General features: G+C 40.8%; 1 protein-coding gene across 1 annotated transcript; it reads left to right on the forward strand.

Annotated features, from left to right (window-relative positions):
- Window positions 1–346: 346 nt before the first annotated feature.
- LOC143025847 (uncharacterized) lies at window positions 347–2,836 on the forward strand. The gene has a single exon (XM_076185860.1). The coding sequence runs from the start codon at window positions 347–349 to the stop codon at window positions 2,834–2,836; it is 2,490 nt and encodes an 829-aa protein (XP_076041975.1).
- The last annotated feature ends 17,078 nt before the right edge of the window (window positions 2,837–19,914 follow it).

Raw genomic sequence — 19,914 nt, forward strand, 5'->3', positions numbered from 1 at the left:
GAGACGCGCGAGGGCACTGATAGACTCCGGCTGTTCAACCACGATTGTGAGGACCGATATAGTTCAAGAGTTCAGACGGGGAGATGTGGCCCTGACAACAGTCGACGGGAGAGAGACGATATGCGATGGCGACCAGGAAATTGAAATGATGGTGGAGGGTATCCCGATACGACTAAGAGTGCTCGTCATTAGAACGATTCTGGAGGGAATTGATGTGGTGCTGGGAATGGACGGAATTACCCAGCTTGGAGAAGTCACGTTCATCGGTGGGCTCGTACGGATTGGAATGAGGCAGGACTCGGAAGAGAGGAAGAAGAACCGACCGAGGCCGGGTGAGGACGTAGGAATGGCAATGGGAGCCGCGGAGGGCGGTGCTGGCCCGAAGCTCGACCCTGAGGAGAGGGCGACGCCGTGCACGATTGAGGACGAGGACTTCCGGGCGGAATTTGACGGCCGGAAGTGGGAAGTAGAGTGGTATCCGAAGGAAAGCTCGCCCGTCTTGAAGAATAAAGTCGACTGCTACACACGGACCCTCAGAGAGGGGGTGAGGGAGGACTTTGACCTCGAAGTGGAGCGATGGATCGAGGAAGGAATCTTGAGTCCCTGGGAGGAACCGGTGGAAGGCGGAATCCTGCCCTTGATGGCGGTAGTGCAGCCAACCAAGAGAAAGGTACGACCGGTGCTGGACTTCCGAGAGCTGAACCAGTTCGTGAAGTGTCATACTGGCGACGATTTTGTAGATGTATGTAGTGAGACCCTACGCAGGTGGCGCCGAAGGAGGGGGGCGTCCGCCGTTGTAGACTTGCGGGCGGCTTACTTGCAAATTCACGTGACTAAGAAGTTATGGAAGTACCAGCTAGTAAAATACAAAGGGAGAATTTACTGCTTGACCAGACTTGGTTTTGGGCTCAGCTCGGCCCCGAGGATCATGACGAGAATCCTGAAGACGGTACTGGGGAAGACTGAAGCGATGAAGAAGGGCACTGACTCGTACCTAGACGACATACTCGTGGACGATGGCATAGTATCGACGTCGAACGTGGTGGAACATCTGGCTCGATACGGATTGACAGCTAAGGAACCGGAGCCGTTGGAGGGAGGAGCGGTGTTGGGACTGCGACTGGAAAGGAACGCGGCAGGAACGCTGATGTTCAAGCGAGGGAACGAGATCCCAAAGGTGACGGACGAAATGTGTAAACGAGAACTTTTCTCCCTGTGTGGCAAATTAGTGGGCCACTACCCGATCGCCGGATGGCTTCGTACGGCATGTAGCTACATTAAGAGGAGGGCGGGATCGAAAGATTGGGGAGAGAAGGTTGATGAGGACACGCTAACCATGATGCACGACGTTGTCCAGAGGACGATGCACGATGATCCTGTGAGAGGACAATGGAACGCGCCCCAGCAGAACCATGGCGTAGTATGGTGCGACGCGAGTAGTATCGCAACCGGCGCCGTCTTGGAGATAGGGAACGTAATAGTCGAAGATGGAGCGTGGCAGCGGAAGAAGGACGACTACCACCATATTAACGTGTCAGAGTTGGACGCGGTCATAAAAGGAACAAATTTGGCGCTGAAATGGGGGCTGCGTGAGATCGAGATCAGGACGGACTCAGCCACGGTAGCGGGGTGGATGAACTCGGTGCTGACGGCTGAAAAGAGAGTACGCACGAAAGGAGCTGCAGAGATCCTGGTGAAGCGCCGCCTCGGGATCCTGAGAGAGTTAATCGACGAGTTCGGCATGAAGATAAGGGTGAGGAAGGTATCCTCGGAGGCGAACAAAGCGGACGCGCTTACCAGAGTAAAGAGGAGCTGGCTGAAAGCGAAGGAAGAACAGGAAGAGGAGCTCGAGATGTGCGCCGCTGGGTCCTTTCGTGCGAAAGAGTTGCACGAAACGCATCATCTAGGGGTCGATAGGTCATTGTTCCTGGCAAGGAAGGTTAACCCGAACATATCAAGGGAAGAGGTGCGGCATGCGGTGAGGGCGTGTGCCCGCTGTCAGTCCATAAACCCAGCCCCCAGACCGCATTCAGCGGGGCAGCTCTGCGTGGAAGAGAATTGGGGGCGGCTGGCAATTGACGTAACCCACTATCAAGGCACCAGATACTTATCGATGGTCGACTGCGGCCCAGGGCGGTTCGGCATTTGGCGAGAACTGAAGGCGGAGACTGGAGAAGAGATTGCGCGGGTGATGGACGAGGTATTTTTGGAGCGGGGCCCAGTGGATGAAGTCCTGATGGACAACGGCACGGCGTTTCGGTCGGAGGCACTGAAAGGTACATTGGACAAGTGGAACACAAGACGCTTCTTCCGGGCAGCGTACCGGCCGAGCGGAAATGGGATAGTAGAACGACACCATCGTACAATTAAGGCCATAGCTGAGAGGGCGCGAATACCGCCGACGGAGGCAGTTTTCTGGTATAATATCTCCCCCAGGTCAGGCCAAGACGACCGCTCGGTTCCGCAAAAGGCTGTGTTCAAATATGATTGGCGCCATCCGCTGCAGGGACCGAAACTGCCGGCCAACGCTGAAGAAGGCCCCGCCTCAGTGCAGGTGGGGGACGAGGTATGGGTGAGACCAAAGGACAGGAAGTGCACGTCACAGTGGACGAGAGGGACAGTGACGGAGGTGAACTCCCGGAACAATGTTTCTGTTGAGGGAGTGCCGCGACATATCTTGGATATACGGCGGGTAGTGAGTGAAGGAGAAGATGAGGAGGAAGGCCACGGGGCGACAACAGAAGAGGATGGGGTGTCTCAGAGACCCCAGCGCGAAAGACGCCCGCCAAGGTGGCTACAGGACTACGATGTAGAGGAAGGAGAAGACGAGGAGTAGGGTGATCTCTAGATCAAGGGGGGGTGTGGTGTGAGCGTGAGTGTGTATGGCGCGGATGGGGACGGACGGTTGGCACCCCCTCCCCCTCTCTGGGAGGGGGGGAGAAGGGGTCAAAGGGCATGAGCGCTGGTATCCCCTTCCCACCCGAATGCGGGGGGGGGGGGGTGGCCTCGCGTTGGCTTGGGTGGCACAGTGCCGAACAAGGACCGCGCGTGGGTGGTGGTGAATGCGAGTGTGAGTGGAGTGTACAGTACCCGGAAAGGGGGATACGATAAGCTAGCATTAATGGTTAGGAGGTAGGGAATTAGGCTAGAGAAGTGGAGAGTTAAGTGCCGCAAAGGAATGTAAGGGCCCACCCAGGAGCGACTGAAACCGAAGACGTCATCGACGCACAAGTAAGTACTTTGAATCACACACTGCCATAGCAATATATTTTTATTCAAGGTTAATTAATGATGATCTGTGCAATGCTTCGTGCCACATTGTATGTTAGTATAACTCGTGTGCCTCCGTTCAGCGCGCCTTCTAATCATCTAATGCGAGCAACCAAATTCATCCCTTGAGCTTAAGAAATACCCAGAAAGTGAGTATATACACGCACATGCAGAAGACCACACGAAAATGAGAATGCACACATACATGCTAAAGACCACAACCCGGAGAATTTGATGGATGAGATGGGGAACATCAAGTAAGACATTGAAGGTCTTGATCGATTGATGGTATTATTTTAGTTGTGTACACCTACGCGATATAGCATTAGAGACTTAAATGTTAATTTTATAATTTATAATTCATGAACGTAATATGTGATTTTCCTGGCAGAAATAAAAAACAAAAACCTTTGTTACAAGCAAATTTACTAACGAACGAAGCCGTTAGGATACGGTACGGGTGCCATGCCAGTCCAGTCCCTATGAGACGACGGCTTTCACGCTGTGGACTGGGTGTTCTCCAACACTAGGTGACGTTAATAAGCGCTGTTATAAAGACAATAGGTCTTCCTTGGACTTTATGAGAGAACACGGTGTTCTGCCGTCGTCTGTTAATTGCCCGAGGTACAATAATAAACAGGCCGTCAGCATCTGTGACGACGACGACCCGGATAATCTTTAGAATTTGAGTCACCGAATTACTAAACATTTGTTACATTGGTTAGGTTACGTAGGTTAGTTAGGTTAGGTTAGGTTAGAAAAAACTAATATATCATCCTTTTATTACTTCGACCTCGGCACCTATCAAAACAAACATGGCGTATCATTCAACCGCCGCGACTTCGTTCGTTAGAAAATAGGTTTTAGCAACTTTTTTGTTATTGATTTCCGCCAAGAAAATCTTATATTACGTTGATATATTATAACCTATAAAATTGATAATTGATTTTCTATTGCTATTTCGCGTAGGTGTGCACAACTAAAAATTTACCATTTATTTAGTACGTACACTACATCTGCAACAAATGCTATTTGTCCAATGAAAATATATATGCTATATTCCAATTTTATATATAAAAAAAGAATATTTGTATCATATCCTTTGCTTTACGATTTCACAAGAAAAATGCAATGCACTGTTATTCAACGTATGACATGCAATTTAAAGACAGTTCAAGTTTCTCAAAATATTTAATAATGATCAATTATATATTTGTTTATAGAAAAATAATTTTGCCAAAGAATATCACTGAATTTGGGCGTGATATGATGGAGGCGAGGGAGGTTGACGTGGCTTGCATTGGATCATTGCACTTTTGGATCTTTGGATCGCCCCATTGGCCACGATCTGCCCACCGATGCCGACGACACCTCTTTCAGGCGATGACCCAACATTGAAAGAGTGCCAATACAGAATAGACTTGACCACAAACTCAGTGACCATGATGGAATCACTACACAGAAGACAATGAGCACCTCGACGTACATCGCCCTACTCTTGCATCACACCGACAACGCAATACAGGGATCCTCGAGTTACAATATCGTCGCTAAACGATTTTCGACGTAATTCGGAACAAGCCGAAGCACCTTCCATGGTAATTGATTTCCCTTTCTTCGGTGCACTGCCATCAGAAGATTTTGTTTTACGTTTAGAAGCCATATTGAAGGTTAAAAAAAAAAAAAACTCCCCCTATAAAAAAAAAAGAGAGAGCGAATTATTGTTAATCCAAAATGGCGCCCCTTTCCTCGGTCTACCGTCGTATGGCGACGTATTCCTGTACAGCGCTCACCAACTTATTCTTTATATCATAGAAAAAAAAATCAGCAAATTGAAATGTATAGGGACAAGCGTAGTAACCACGAAACAGCGGAAGTCGAGGCTATCGTAATCCGAGGACTCTTTGTACTGAGTCTCTTCCTTGGGTGGCTTGTGGTGCAGTCTGGTGGCTACTGTCGTATTGTTTGGAACCGTGGGTTTTCTCTAAGGGAGACCTGGAGCAACAGATTAATTAATTGATTACCCAGTTATAGTGAGGGGTTTAGAAGATACCTACTTGTGACCTTCCTTTTGACTGATTGCCGACCCTACACAAGTTAAAGACCATATGTGGCCGGAACCTTTATTTGTACGACATTTCGCTTATTACAGCATTTTCAAATAACGTCAGTCTTGTCGGCAACTGCTACTTTCATGAAAACAACCCTACACAGCCTTAAATTTGTTGTACCGTTTTTTAAAGGCTGTATCCATTAAAACTGGATTTAAGGTTTTAATAAGGGTGACGCAAACAAGGTCATCATATTGAGACAACAGAACAGGACTCGCAGTAATGGGTTTAAATTGGACAAATTTAGTTTTCAGAAGGAAATAGGCAAGAACTGGTTTATGGATAGTGTGGTCAACGAATGGAATAGACTTAGTAACCCTGTAATGAGCGCTGAAACTATCGGTTGTTTTAAGAAACGGTTAGACAACTTTATGGGTGGGGATGGCAGGTGGCAATGGCCATGGAACTGCCTACTGTAGGCCTTATGGTCTCTTGCAGTCTCCTTCATTCTTTTGTTCTTGTGTAAACTGCTACTAAATGTTCCGGGAGAGTATTCTACGGATCATTTATTTGTGTAGCTGACCGCTTCCAATATGCACTAGTGCGTCAGGGGTCGGCCTTAGGTAACTTAAAAATGTGGTCTCTGAAACTGTTCTTGCCAAGATGGAAGAATAGGGTGTAGTCGACATCCTCGAAACCATGGGACAACGTTGATACGACCCCAGGCCCCATTTGACAGGTTTGGGCCCTGAAGTCATCTCTCTCTGGCGCGCGCGCGCGCGCACACACACACACACACGACAGTCGAAGTGACAGCGAAGATTGGACTCCAGAAAATAACTACAATTTTCGTGGATCTCAACGGCGAGGGAGCACCTGTGTTGTATTAGTAGGGAAGGGGAAAGCTCGTGGTATAGTGGAAAGGTGAAGAAAAAGGAGAAGGGGAGGGATTACTGAGGAAAATGGAAGGAAATGAGGAAGGGGACGAACGGGCCCCGGAAGTCTGAAGGAATGTCAACAAGAGATGCGCAGACGACAGAGGTGAAGTCGAGGAGATTAGTAAAAATGTGAAAAATAGAAATATAGATAAGAGCAGCGCAATGGAAGGTGAATTTAATAATTTCCATGGATTTAATGAGGGAGGAGATGACAACCTCCCAGATTAGCAAGTCTAGAGGAAAAACTAGCAAAAAATTAACGAACAGTGGGAGGTTAGGTTCAGTCAACTTACATGGATTACACAAGGAGTTGATAAATTGGAAGAACTAAAGAAGAACCATAACTTAAATAAAGAAATAGAAGAATTAAAAAGACAGCTAAAAGAAGTAAAGTATGAGAATGAGAAATTAAAGAATAATAGTAAAAAGAATAGAGAGTCCATAGCAAAAGAAGTACAGGGTTGGAGAAAAGTCCAAGAGAACAACAAAACTGAATTTAGAGATATAGTAAAACGACAGATGAAAGAGCAAACTAAGGACACAGTTATTAAAGTGATGAGAGAGAAGGAGAATATAGTAAGAGACTTAGCGGATAAAAAGAAATGTATGATTATATTAGGGATGTAAGATAAGCCTAATCCAAATAGGAGTAAAAGAGAAGGAAAAAATAAACAAGATATTAGAAGTAGTTCAAGAAGATGAACAAGAAACAGGGAAAGAAACTGAAGATATATATAGACTAGGGAAATATAATATAGATAAGACCAGACCAATTAAGGTCAAATTCAGGTCACAAACGACAGCAGATAATATCTTGGCAAAAACAGGGGAACTAGCTGACAGTAATTAATATAAACAGGTATGCATAAAAAGAGAGATGAATAAAGAGGAAAGAGAGGAAGAGAAAACAAAAAGAATAGAAGCTAAGGAAAAAAAACGAGAACAGAACAGTCAGAGGAAGAGAAATTCTATTGGAGAGTAGTGAATATGAAAGTGAGGCAATGGTTCATAGCAGAGAAAAACGGAAAAGAAACAGAAAACACGATGGAGGTAGCAGAAAATTAAAAGTGTCTTACACAAATATAGATGGCTTAATAACAGGCTTGAATGAACTGAATGATTATCTGAAGGAAAAAGAATCGGACATAATGGGAATTGTAGAGACAAAATTGAAAGGTCCACTACCACCCAACAGTGTAGGACATGGTGCATATAATTATTGGATTAGAAACAAAGAGGTAAAACAAGGGGGTGGAGTTATGTTCCTGACTAAGAAGGATATAAATGTGAGGAAAGTTACATATGGAAATAATGGAGTAGAGATGATTATGATGGAAGTAGAGGACAGGGATGGGAAGAGCAGGAAGTCTGTGGTAAATTATGTGCCTCCTAAAACGGCTTCGTAGGAAGAGAGAGAACACAAAAATATGTTAGAAGACACCAGAATATCACTAAGCAAGATAATGGAAGATGGAGGACGAATAATTATAATGGGTGACTTTAATTGTAAAGAAATCTGCTGGGAAGAGATGACAGTGAAGGGTGGAGACGACCTATGGGGAAATGTACTACTTGATATGCTTATAGAACATACAATGACACAATGGATACAAGAGAATGCTAGTTATAGAAATGAGGAAGAACCATCGAGGCTGGACCTAATAATCACATCAGGACCTGAAATAGTGGACAAGATTGAATATAAGACACCAATAAGTAAAAGGGACCACATATTGGTTGAACTGGAACTAAATGAGGAAAAATACGTGGAAAAAACAAACAATATAGATAGGGGAGATTGATGTTTGGGAAAACAAATTTGGATAAAGTAAGAGAATTATTTAAAAAAGCAGACTGGGAATGGATACACAGGGAGGAAACAACAGTAGAAGAGAAATGGAATATTTTGAAGAAATTTTTTTATAAAGGAGTGGAAAAGTATGTTCCAAGACAAAAACAAGAAAAAGGATATGTAAAGTGTTGGTACAACAAAAGATGTAGGGAGTTAAAAGACAAAAGGGATAAAGCTTGGATAAAATGGAAGAAAGACAAAAGACCTGAAAATGGAAAATATATACTTGTTATAGAAATCAATATGTACAAGTGCACAGAAAAGAAAAGAGAAAATACGAAAAAGATGTCATAGAAAAATATGAAGATCAACCAAATCTAGTTTATAGATTTGTAAACAAACTGAAAAGCGAACAAGAATTAGTGAAACTACGAAAAGGAGGAGTTGAATACACAGAGGAAACAGAAATGGCAGAAATTATGAACAAGCATTTTAAATCAGAGTTTACGAGGGAGAACATACAACTTAGAGATAAGTGAGAGAAGAAAGTCCCCCTACGAAAGAGATAGAAGTAACAAGGAAAGAGATAATGAATCACTTGAGTAATCTCGATGTCAGAAAATCGCATGGACCAGATGAAATGGCAAACTGGATTTTGAGAGAATGCAGGAACTAACTAACAGACAAAAGACATAGTCTAATAAGCAGTTCATTGAAAGAAGGAAAAGTTCCAGAACATTGGAAAAGAGCAAATATAGTACCAATATATAAAGGGGGAAACAAGGGAGACCCTACTAACTATAGACCGGTCCCTCTTACAAGTGCGATAGCTAAAATTTGTGAAGGACTTATCAAAATTAGATGGGTAAAGCGTTTGGAAAAAAAAAACAATGTACTAAATCCAGGGCAGTTTGGATTTAGACAAAGACGATCATGCGTCACAAACTTAATGTAGACTTGTAGATGTAATACAAGAAAGAGACGGATGGGCTGATTGTGCATTTCTAGACCTGAAAAAAACTTTTGATAAGTTGCCAGATAAGAAATTGCTTAAGAAATTAGAAACTGCAGGAGGAATACAGGACAAACTGCTGAAGTGGATGGAAGACTTCTTGCATGAAAGAAAAATGAGAGTGGTGATAAGAGACAAACATTCTGATTGGGATGAAGTGATTAGTGGAGTTCCACAAGGAACAGTTCAGGGCCAAATGATGTTTGCTATATGTATTAATGATATGGATAAAGGAATTGCAAGTTATATGAGTTTCTTTGCGGACGATGCAAAAATTTTGAAAAAAAAAGTGAACACTGTAGAAAATTGTGTGTCGCTGCCGAGTGATCTCAATAAAGTATGGGAATGGAGTAGGAAGTGGGAGATGGAATTCAATATTAAGAAGTGTAGTATAATGGAATTTGGAAAAAGAAAAAAAAAATAGTGGAATCATATAAATTGGGAGAGGAAGAAATTAAAAAAGTAGAAAATGAGAAGGACCCAGGAGTCATTATTGTGAATAATATGTCATCTGAGAAACATATAAACAAAATTTTTGGATAAATTTATAATTTGATAAGAACAATCAAGGTGGCATTTACATACCTGGACGAAGAAATGGTGAAGAAAATACTAGTCACTTTGATAAGACCAAGATTGGAATATGCAGCGACGACGTGGTCACCAAGTACAAAAAAGAATGTATAAAAAAAACTTGAATGGTTACAAAGAGCAATTACGAAATTGGCACCAACACTCTCAGAACTATCATATGAGGAGAGACTAGCATAACTTGAGCTACAGACATTAGAGCAAAGAAGAGAGAGAGGAGACTTGATAACTATTTATAGAATCATGAAAGGCATAAAAACTATTGATAGAGAGGATCTAATGAAATGGGATAGTAGAGATACAAGAGGACACGGAAATAAAATCAAGAAAAACAGTTATAGAAGAGACCTGAAAAAGAACAGCTTTCCCCACAGGGTAATAGACGTTTGGAACAAGTCAGATGAAAATGTGGTGTGTGCAAAAACGATACACAAATTTAAAAACAGTCTAGATAAAACGAGATATGAAGACGGGACACCATGAGCATAGCTCCCCTTCCCGTAAAATACAACTAGGTAAATACAACTAAGTAAATACACACAAACACACACACACACAAAATACACACAGAACACACACACACACACACACACACACACACACACACACACACACACACACACACACACACACACACACACAGAATACACACAGAACACACACACACACACACACACAACTCGTGTCGCAGTGGTAGAGTTCCCGGTTGCCACTACGGCGGTCCTGGTTCGAATCCCGCCCAGAGCTGAAATAATTTTAGTATCGCTGCGCTATGGGTTGTTACTCCAACACTTGTGGGCGGGGAGTTTGGGGTGTGTGTGAGTGTTGGTCATACGAGCTCTAAGCTCTCATCCGGGAGGGTAATAACTGTAGATCACAATTCCAACACGTGATACAAGACCATGGTGAATCACACACACACACACACCAACAAGAACTTACGAGCATAGCTTTTGTCTTGTATATTACAATTAGTTAAATACGACTAGGTATGCACATAGGCACGTGCGCTCACACGCACGCACGCCCGCACGCAAACCATTGACTGGCCCAAGAGTTGGCTCCTCATTTGACTAAATAAGGCCCTGTTCACACTAGAGGTTTGAACCGTGCGGAAACCGCGGCGGTACTGCATAGTCAAAGAAATACTGCGCGTTTGTGTGTGAACGCCTACATTGACTTACATTGTGATTGAACCGCAGCGGTTGAAAACACTAGTGTGAACAAGGCCTAAGAGTGGTCGCCTGGTCTTCGGCAGAATAAACTATACAAAGTTGTTCATTCACCAAAACGGAGACACTCTAGCTGAAGAGAAACGCCTGTCGTTACCCAGAAGTACAAGAATTACAGTCACGAACATAAATCATGACCCATTCTACAGTTCCCACAACGTCGACCTGATTCGTTTTTGTCGAGTACGTGATGTATTTTCCTATGTAGTATCCAACTTACATTCAAGTAATTTCCTTGAATATATAAAAAAAAAATTGTCAAACAAAGAATTTGAATTTTGTAATATGGAAAACTCTGGGTGGATCAAAACTTTAGCCCGTGACTACGTCAGCATAATGGAAAGGATTGGGAATGCAATGAAAGAGGGAGGATTTTGATAACCACAATGGAAATTTGAGGACGACAGTGGAAATAAGCGTAGATGCTTTTTCGTGTTATCCTCGGCATTTGTAATTGTTATTTCGAATTATGTGTTCTTTTTTTTATCTGCATTTCATGTATATTGATTCAAAGCCAAATAAAATTACTTACTCCTCCCAGGGCTACCAACCGCAGTGGCGTCCAGAGGTCGGGTATTGCCTCCACAGAGCCAATTCCTTGATTATATGTCCCCAAAGATTCAAGCATGAGTCCTTGAACTAAGAAATATTATGAAAAAAAAAAGATATTTTGAGTACGTTAACACAGACGAAGCGTAAACACTTTATTCGATTTGAATATAAATCGACTATTCGCTAACAGACTTCCCCCCTCCCATCCTCTGCGCACCGCTGGTCAATAGGCATAGTAGGCCACCGGCCTAGACAAGGCTCATGGATAACTGGGGCCCCACTGAAACCAATTTGTCACGCAAAAATTGTTACATACATATACCAAGGCTTTTTCCCCGTTACAAGGGAGGTAGCCTAAAAGGAAAAGGTATAAAATCATTCCCACCCATTCCATCCCTGAATACACTCCACACCCCTCCACCCTCCCTCTTATCTTAGCACCTCCTGGATGACGGGTCATCCCTGCACCTTGTCCACTGCCCTGGGTCAGAAGCAGTGTCGCAAGACACAGCACATCCACAGCAAGGCCGCTTCATTAAATCGGCGACCCCCCCTCTCCGTCCCCCCATGCATAAAAGGAGAAGACGGGGAGAAATCCCTTCGGGCTGCGTCAAATTTTGCTCACACATACTACCTCACCCCCATCCCCCCACCCATTCCACCTCATGCATCACAACATCATCCATATACAACCCTTCTCCATTCACCCCTGTCTTCTGTCCTCTCCCGTCCTTCCTCAACAGACATTCCCCTCTTCCCCAAAGCCCCCTTCACCCCATCCATCCACCTCATCCTAGGACGTCCCCTCATGTTCACTCCCTCCACATCTGCCTTCCATACCTCTTTTACTAGTCTTTCTTCATTCATTCTTTCCATGTGTCCAAACCACTGATAAATAAATAAAAAATACCTCTATCTCTCTCTCTCTCTCTATATATATATATATATATATATATATGTATATATGTATATATATATAATATGTGTATGTACAGTACTTATATATATATATATATATATATATATATATATATATATATATATATATATATATATATATATATATATATTGGATACTGAAATATGCCATATCTATATAAATTTGGGGACCCACTGATGAGTTTGGGCTAGGGCCTACAATTAGCTACATCCGGCCCTGACTTTTTCCAAAGAGAGAGAGAGAGAGAGAGAGAGAGAGAGAGAGAGAGAGAGAGAGAGAGAGAGAGAGAGAGAGAGAGAGAGAGAGAGAGAGAGAGAGAGAAGGGGGAAAGTGTTGCAATCTTTTATGTGTGAAAGAGATTTTGGTCTTCATCTTGGAAAAAGGCGCCCGAGGCTGTGTCCGCCTTGATGGCTATTTCACAATCACGTAACTCCTCAATTCAATCTCGAATGACATTTTTGTCACGGATTAATGATCTATTGGAAAAGTGATCGCAATAAAAGTGATGTTTCAATAGTGACGACGACACTGAGGAAACTATTTTATTTTTTTGTCGTATTTATTTTATGTTATTTTTGTTTATCTATTTATTCATATTTTTGTTTAATTATTACTTATTGATTTGTTTTATTTATGCTATCAATTTATGTTGTTTATTTCTTCATTTTGTTGAACACACACACACACACACACACACACACACACACAGATATATATATATATATACATATATATATATATATATATATATATATATGTATATGTATATATATGTATATGTGTATATATAAGTACGACACTGAATGTGTCCCAGTGAACAGATATACATATTCATCAGCCACAATTCACTTTAATTCTAAGCCATCAACATCGAAAAACTCGAGGAGGCCAACATACAGAAATTGAAACGTGGTACAGCCAAGGAATCGAACCTGCGCTGGCACGTGACAAATGATAATGACTCAACCGATCGCGCCATCAAGAGATAAACACGCATACACACACACACACACACACACACACACATACACACACACACACACACACACACACACACACACTTTCAACGAACGGACGGCTTGAAGAACGTTCTGAAGAAAAGTGCAGATTGTGGATCCCAACGCAAAGAGAAGTGCCTTTTTGTATTTACAGGGTGGGGGGAAATTGCTCGTGGGGTAGTGGGAAAGTAAGGAAAGAGGAGAAGGGGAGGGATTGCTGGGAAAATGGAAGGTAATGAGGAAGTAGAGGACTTGGTCCAAACAGACCGCCGAAAAGTAAACAAACGACCACAAGACGAGCTGGAGGACGACGGAATGTCTAATAAGAATGTAAAGATTAGAAGTATAGATAGGAACAATACAGTAGAAAGTGATGAGAATATTTTCAAGGGATTTAAAGAGAGTGGGGGGGACACAACCCCCCCCCCCCCCCCGACTGACAAGACTAGAGAAGAAGGTTGATAAGGTGATCGAGGACTTGGAGAGTAGGTTAGGTCATATGAACACCATTTTACAAAGGGTTGAAAGATTGGAAGAATTAGAAAAGGCGAATAAAAACTTAACTGATGAAATAGAAGACCTAAAAAGACAGTTAAGAGAGGTAAAGGTGGAGAATGAGGAATTGAAGAAAAATAGTAAAGAAAACAGAGAAACGATAGCTAAAGAAAGTAAAAATTGGAAGAAAACCCAAGAAGGAAATAAGGTTTCATTCACTGACATAGTCAAACAGCAATTGAAAGAACATACTGAAGACTCAGTTATTAAAGTGATGAGACAAAAGGAGAATATAGTAAGAGATTTAGCAGACAAGAAGAAATGTATAATTATATTAGGAATGGAAGAGAAACACAACACAGATAACACAAGAATCAAAGAGGAAAATGAAAAAGTAAGCCAATTACTAGAATCAGTTCAGGAAGATGAACCAGAAATTATGAAACAAATCGAAGAGAAATTTAGACTCGGAAAGTATAGCACAGACAAGACCAGACCAATTAAGATTAAATTCAAGTCACAAACAACGGCAGAGAATATCTTATCCAAAACAGGGAAACTAGCAACAAGTGAACAATACAAAAAGATATGGATAAAAAGAGAAATGAATAAAGAGGAAAGAGAGGAAGAAAAGCAGAAAAGACTGGAAGCTAAGGCAAAAAACGAGAACAGAACGGAGTCAGAGAAAGAGAGATTCTATTGGAGAGTAGTGAACATGAAACTAAGGAAGTTCGACATACAAAAGAAAAACATAAGGGGAACAGAGAACACAATGGAAGTGGCAGAAAACTAAGAGTGTCTTACACAAATATAGATGGATTAATAACAGGATTGAATGAGCTGAATGATTATTTGAAAGAAAAAGAACCGGACATAATGGGAATTGTAGAAACAAAATTAAAAGGCCCACTACCACCCAACAGTGTAGGACATAATGCATACAATTATTGGATTAGAAACAGAGAGAAAAAGCAAGGGGGTGGAGTTATGTTCCTGACTAAGAAGGATATAAACGTGAAAGGTGTCATATATGGAAAGAATACAGTAGAGATGATCATGATAGAAGTGGAAGACAGAGATAAGAAGAGCAGAAAATTTGTGATAAATTATGTGCCTCCAAAAACAGCCTCATGGGAGGAGAGTGAACATAAAAGTATGTTAGAGGACACAAAGATAACATTAAATAAAATAATGGAAGATGGAGGAAGAATAGTTATGATGGGCGACTTTAATTGCAAAGAAATCTGCTGGGAAGAAATGACAGTAAAGGGTGGAGATGAATCATGGGGAAGCGCTCTACTTGAGATGATTATTGACCACACAATGACACAATGGATACAGGAGAACACTAGGTATAGAAATGAAGAAGAACCATCGAGACTAGACTTATTAATTACATCTGAACCTAGAATAGTGGAAATGATTGAATATAAAACACCAATAGGCAAAAGTGACCACATATTGATTGAACTGGAACTTAATGAAAAAAAATATATCAAAAGAAATGAACAATATAGAAAAGGAAGAATGATGTATGAAAAAACAAACTTTGATAAAATAAGAGAATTCTTTCAACAAGAAAACTGGGAAGAAATATACAAAGAAGAAATATCAGTGGAAAAGAAATGGAATATTTTGACAAAAATTTACAAAAAAGGAGTGGAAAAGTATGTCCCAAGACAAAAACAAGAAAAAGAATATGTAAAATGCTGGTACAACAAAAGCTGTAGGGAGTTAAAAGACAAAAGAGACAAAGCCTGGACCAGATGGAAAAAAGACAGAAAACCTGAAAAATGGAAAATATATACCAGTTATAGAAATGAATATGTACAAACGTGCAGAGAGGAAAAGAGAAAATATGAAAAAGACGTCATAGAAAAATGTAAAGATCAACCAAAACTATTCTACAGATTTGTAAACAATAAACTGAAAAACAAACAGGACTTGGAGAAATTAAGACAAGGGGGAGTTGAATACACTGAGGAAATGGAAATGGCGGAAATTATGAACAAACATTTTAAATCAGTGTTTACAAGGGAGAACATACAACCTGAAGAGATTGAATGGAAAGAGAAAGTCCCCCCTATGGAAAAAATAGAAGTATCAAAGAATGAAATATTGATACAATTGAGTAATCTTGATGTCAGAAAATCACATGGACCAGATGAAATAGCAAACTGGATTCTGAAAGAATGCAGGAATGAACTGGCAGACAAAATACATAGCATAATAAGCAGTTCCTTGAAAGAAGGAAAAGTTCCAGAAGATTGGAAAAAAGCAAATATAGTACCTATATATAAAGGAGGAAATAAAGAAGAACCTACCAACTATAGACCAGTCTCTCTAACAAGTACAATAGCAAAAATTTGTGAAAGAATTATCAAAAATAGATGGGTAAAATACTTGGAAAAAAACAACGTACTAAATCCAAGGCAATTTGGATTCAGACAAGGACGATCATGCGTCACCAATTTAATATGTTTCTATTCAAGGCTAATAGATATAATACAAGAAAGAGATGGATGGGCTGATTGTGCATTTCTAGACCTAAAAAAAGCTTTTGACAAAGTACCACATAAGAAGTTGCTTAAGAAACTAGAATCTGAAGGAGGAATACAAGGTAAATTACTAAATTGGATGGAAGACTTTTTGCAAGAAAGAAAAATGAGAGTAGTGATAAGAAACCAGCACTCAAAATGGAATGAAGTAATAAGCGGTGTCCCGCAGGGAACAGTCCTGGCCCCAATAATGTTTGCTATATATATTAATGATATGGATGAAGGAATTGAAAGCTATATGAGCTTCTTTGCAGATGATGCAAAACTACTGAAAAGAGTGAAAACTGAAGAAGATTGTGAATCACTACAGAGAGATCTAAATAAAGTACAGGAATGGAGTAAGAAGTGGGAGATGGAGTTCAATACAAAAAAGTGTAGTATAATGGAATTTGGAAAAAGCAAAAACAGAATAACAGGATCATATAATTTGGGAGAAGAGGGAATTAAAAAAGTAGAAAATGAGAAGGACCTGGGAGTCATTGTTATGAATAATATGTCACCTGAAAAACATATAAATAAGATTTTTGGAGAAACTTATAATTTAATAAGAACAATCAAAGTGGCATTTACATACCTGGATGAAGAAATGGTGAGGAAAATCCTAATCACCCTGATAAGACCAAGATTAGAATATGCAGCAACAATATGGTCACCAAGTACAAAAAAATGTATAAAAAAACTTGAAAGAATACAAAGAGCAATTACAAAACTGGCACCAACACTCTCAAAACTATCATATGAAGAGAGACTACAAAAACTTGAACTACAGACACTAGAGCAAAGAAGAGAGAGAGGAGATTTGATAGCTATTTACAGAATCATGAAAGGCATAGAAATTACTGATAGAGAGAATCTGATAAAATGGGATGACAGAAATACAAGAGGACACGGAAAGAAAATAAAAAAAGACAGCTATAGAAGAGATTTGAAAAAGAACAGCTTTCCACACAGAGTAATAGACAGTTGGAACAAGTTAGATGAGAAAGTGGTGTGTGCAAAAACAATTCATGAATTTAAAAATTGTTTAGATAAAATGAGAAATGAAGACGGGACCCTACGAGCATAGCTCCCCTTCCCGTAAAATACAACTGGGTACAACTAGGTAAATACACACACACACACACACACACACATACACATGTATATATATATATATATATATATATATATATATATATACATATATATATATATATATATATATATACATATACATATATATATTTATATATATATATATTTTTTTTTCTTTTTTCATTTCACCTGATGAATCGAATCTTTGCCACAGGATCCGATGCACATCACATAACCTCGTTACAACAGTGTTATCCTTAAATATTTGTTGTGGCGACTTCTAATTTTTTTATTCTGACGATTTAATTCAATTGAAGAGAAAAAGTCGACACTAAATGTAACTCGAGATCCTGTTTTGTCCCGAGTCTGTCCCTTCTCACTTCACCACTGCCGTTTGAGATCAGCCAGAATGAAATATGTAGAGGACGTCACAGAGGCGTCACCGTGAGAGGACATTACTGACAACGAACTGATTTAATTATTGTTAGATGCTTGAAGATTTTATTCAGATAGAATCCGTCCTAAACTGTCCATGTTACACACACACACACACACACACACACACACACACACACACACACACACACACACACACACACACACACACACACACACACACACACACACACAATCATGTACAACTCGACGGCACAGTGGTAGCTTTCGCAACCGCGAACACAGCTCCCCGAGTTCGATTCCCGCCCAGGGCTGAAATAATTTCAGCGTCGCTGTGCCGCGAGCCGGCACTCCATCTCCCGTGGGCAGGGAGTTTGTGTGTGTGTGTGTGTGTGTGTGTGTGTGTGTGTGTGTGTGTGTGTGTGTGTGTGTGTGTGTGTGTGTGTGTGTGTGTGTGTGTGTGTGTGTGTGTGTGTGTGTGTGTGTGTGTGTAAGGTCACAGTATTGTCCATAGATCGGGCATATATGAGCTTTGAACTCTCATTCTGGAGGGTAATACCTGTCGATCACGAGTCCATCACGTGATCCAAAGCCACGGTGAATCACAGACACACACACACACACACACACACACACACACCACGAGCATAGCTCCCCTTCCCGTAAAATACAACTAGGTAGATACACACACACATCCACATACACAAACTAGAAATGACTACAAGAATATGCATGGACGAGAAAATTAACTTTGAAAGGGATGCTGCACATAAATGCAGAGAAAAATCAAAATTGTTTTACGCGCTTATCAATGGTAAATTGAGACACAGGGAAGAAATCACAAAGCTAATAGTGGGTGGTAAGGTCTCTAAGAAGGCCTCAGCTCTGAGAGAAATAATAAGAACTTTCAATCTGTCTTGACAAAGGAGATAATTTTTTTTAAAGCAAAAATTGGGATTTAGAGGAAACTGCTCAATATTTTGGGATCAATAGATATGAGAAAAACTTGAGGACCTAACGGGATCTCAAACTGGATGCTTAAAGAATGTACGGAAACCTGGCGGACAAGATTGTATGTTTATTGTATGCCTCATTGTATGCTCATTGAAATAAGGAATAGTTCCGCATGATTGGAAAAGGACAAATGTAGTACCAATTCATAAAGGTGGAAAAATGCACCACAAACTACAGACCAGTATCACTGACCAACACAATAGTGAAATTATGTGAAAGTATTGCAAGAGATCGATGGCTCAAATATCTTGAAGCGATGAATATTCTGATAGACAGTTTAGCTTTAGACTTGAAAGGTTATTGGTGTCAAAAATTCTAAGATTTTCTAGAGAGTGATCGATGTGCTGAGAGGGAGGGCTGGGTGGACTGTGTGTACCTCGACCTAAGGAAGTATTTTGATACAGTACCTCACAATCGACTTATGTGGGAATTGGGGCGTTTTGGAGTACTGAGAGGCAAACTTTTCGAATGGATGGAATATTTATGAAGGGAAGGTACATGAGGACAGTAGTAAAGGATGTCAGGATGGATGGGTATATATATATATATATATATATATATATATATAATATATATATATATATATATATATATGTATATTTCGAATGAGAGAGCGGAGGTTGGAGGTCAGGGTATTGATAGAATCTCCAAGGTACATGGTGTTTACTTGGAGATTCTATCAATACCCTGACCTCCAACCTCCGCTCTCTCATTCGAAATATCGAGAGTACTTCTTACAAGTTGAACAATGCTACTACTGCTGTAGACTTCAACAAAGCCTGTATTCAAAATGGCCTCCTTCTAATATATATATATATATATATATATATATATATATATATATATATATATATATGTATGTATACACATATATGTGTGTATGTATATACATACACACACTATATACTAAGTGGTTTCCCCCTTATTAGGGAGGTAGCCAAGTCAAATACAATTACCTACTCCCACCCATTCCATTCCCCTCCACCACCCTTTCCTCCCTC

The sequence above is a fragment of the Oratosquilla oratoria genome, chromosome 5, assembly GCF_046742065.1.
Source record: "Oratosquilla oratoria isolate Oo_2021 chromosome 5, ASM4674206v1, whole genome shotgun sequence".
Lineage (NCBI taxonomy): Eukaryota > Metazoa > Arthropoda > Malacostraca > Stomatopoda > Squillidae > Oratosquilla > Oratosquilla oratoria.

Excerpts from the sequence above, each read along its gene's own strand:
- LOC143025847 (XM_076185860.1), top strand. The coding sequence starts at position 347 with ATGGCAATGGGAGCCGCGGAGGGCGGTGCTGGCCCGAAGCTCGACCCT.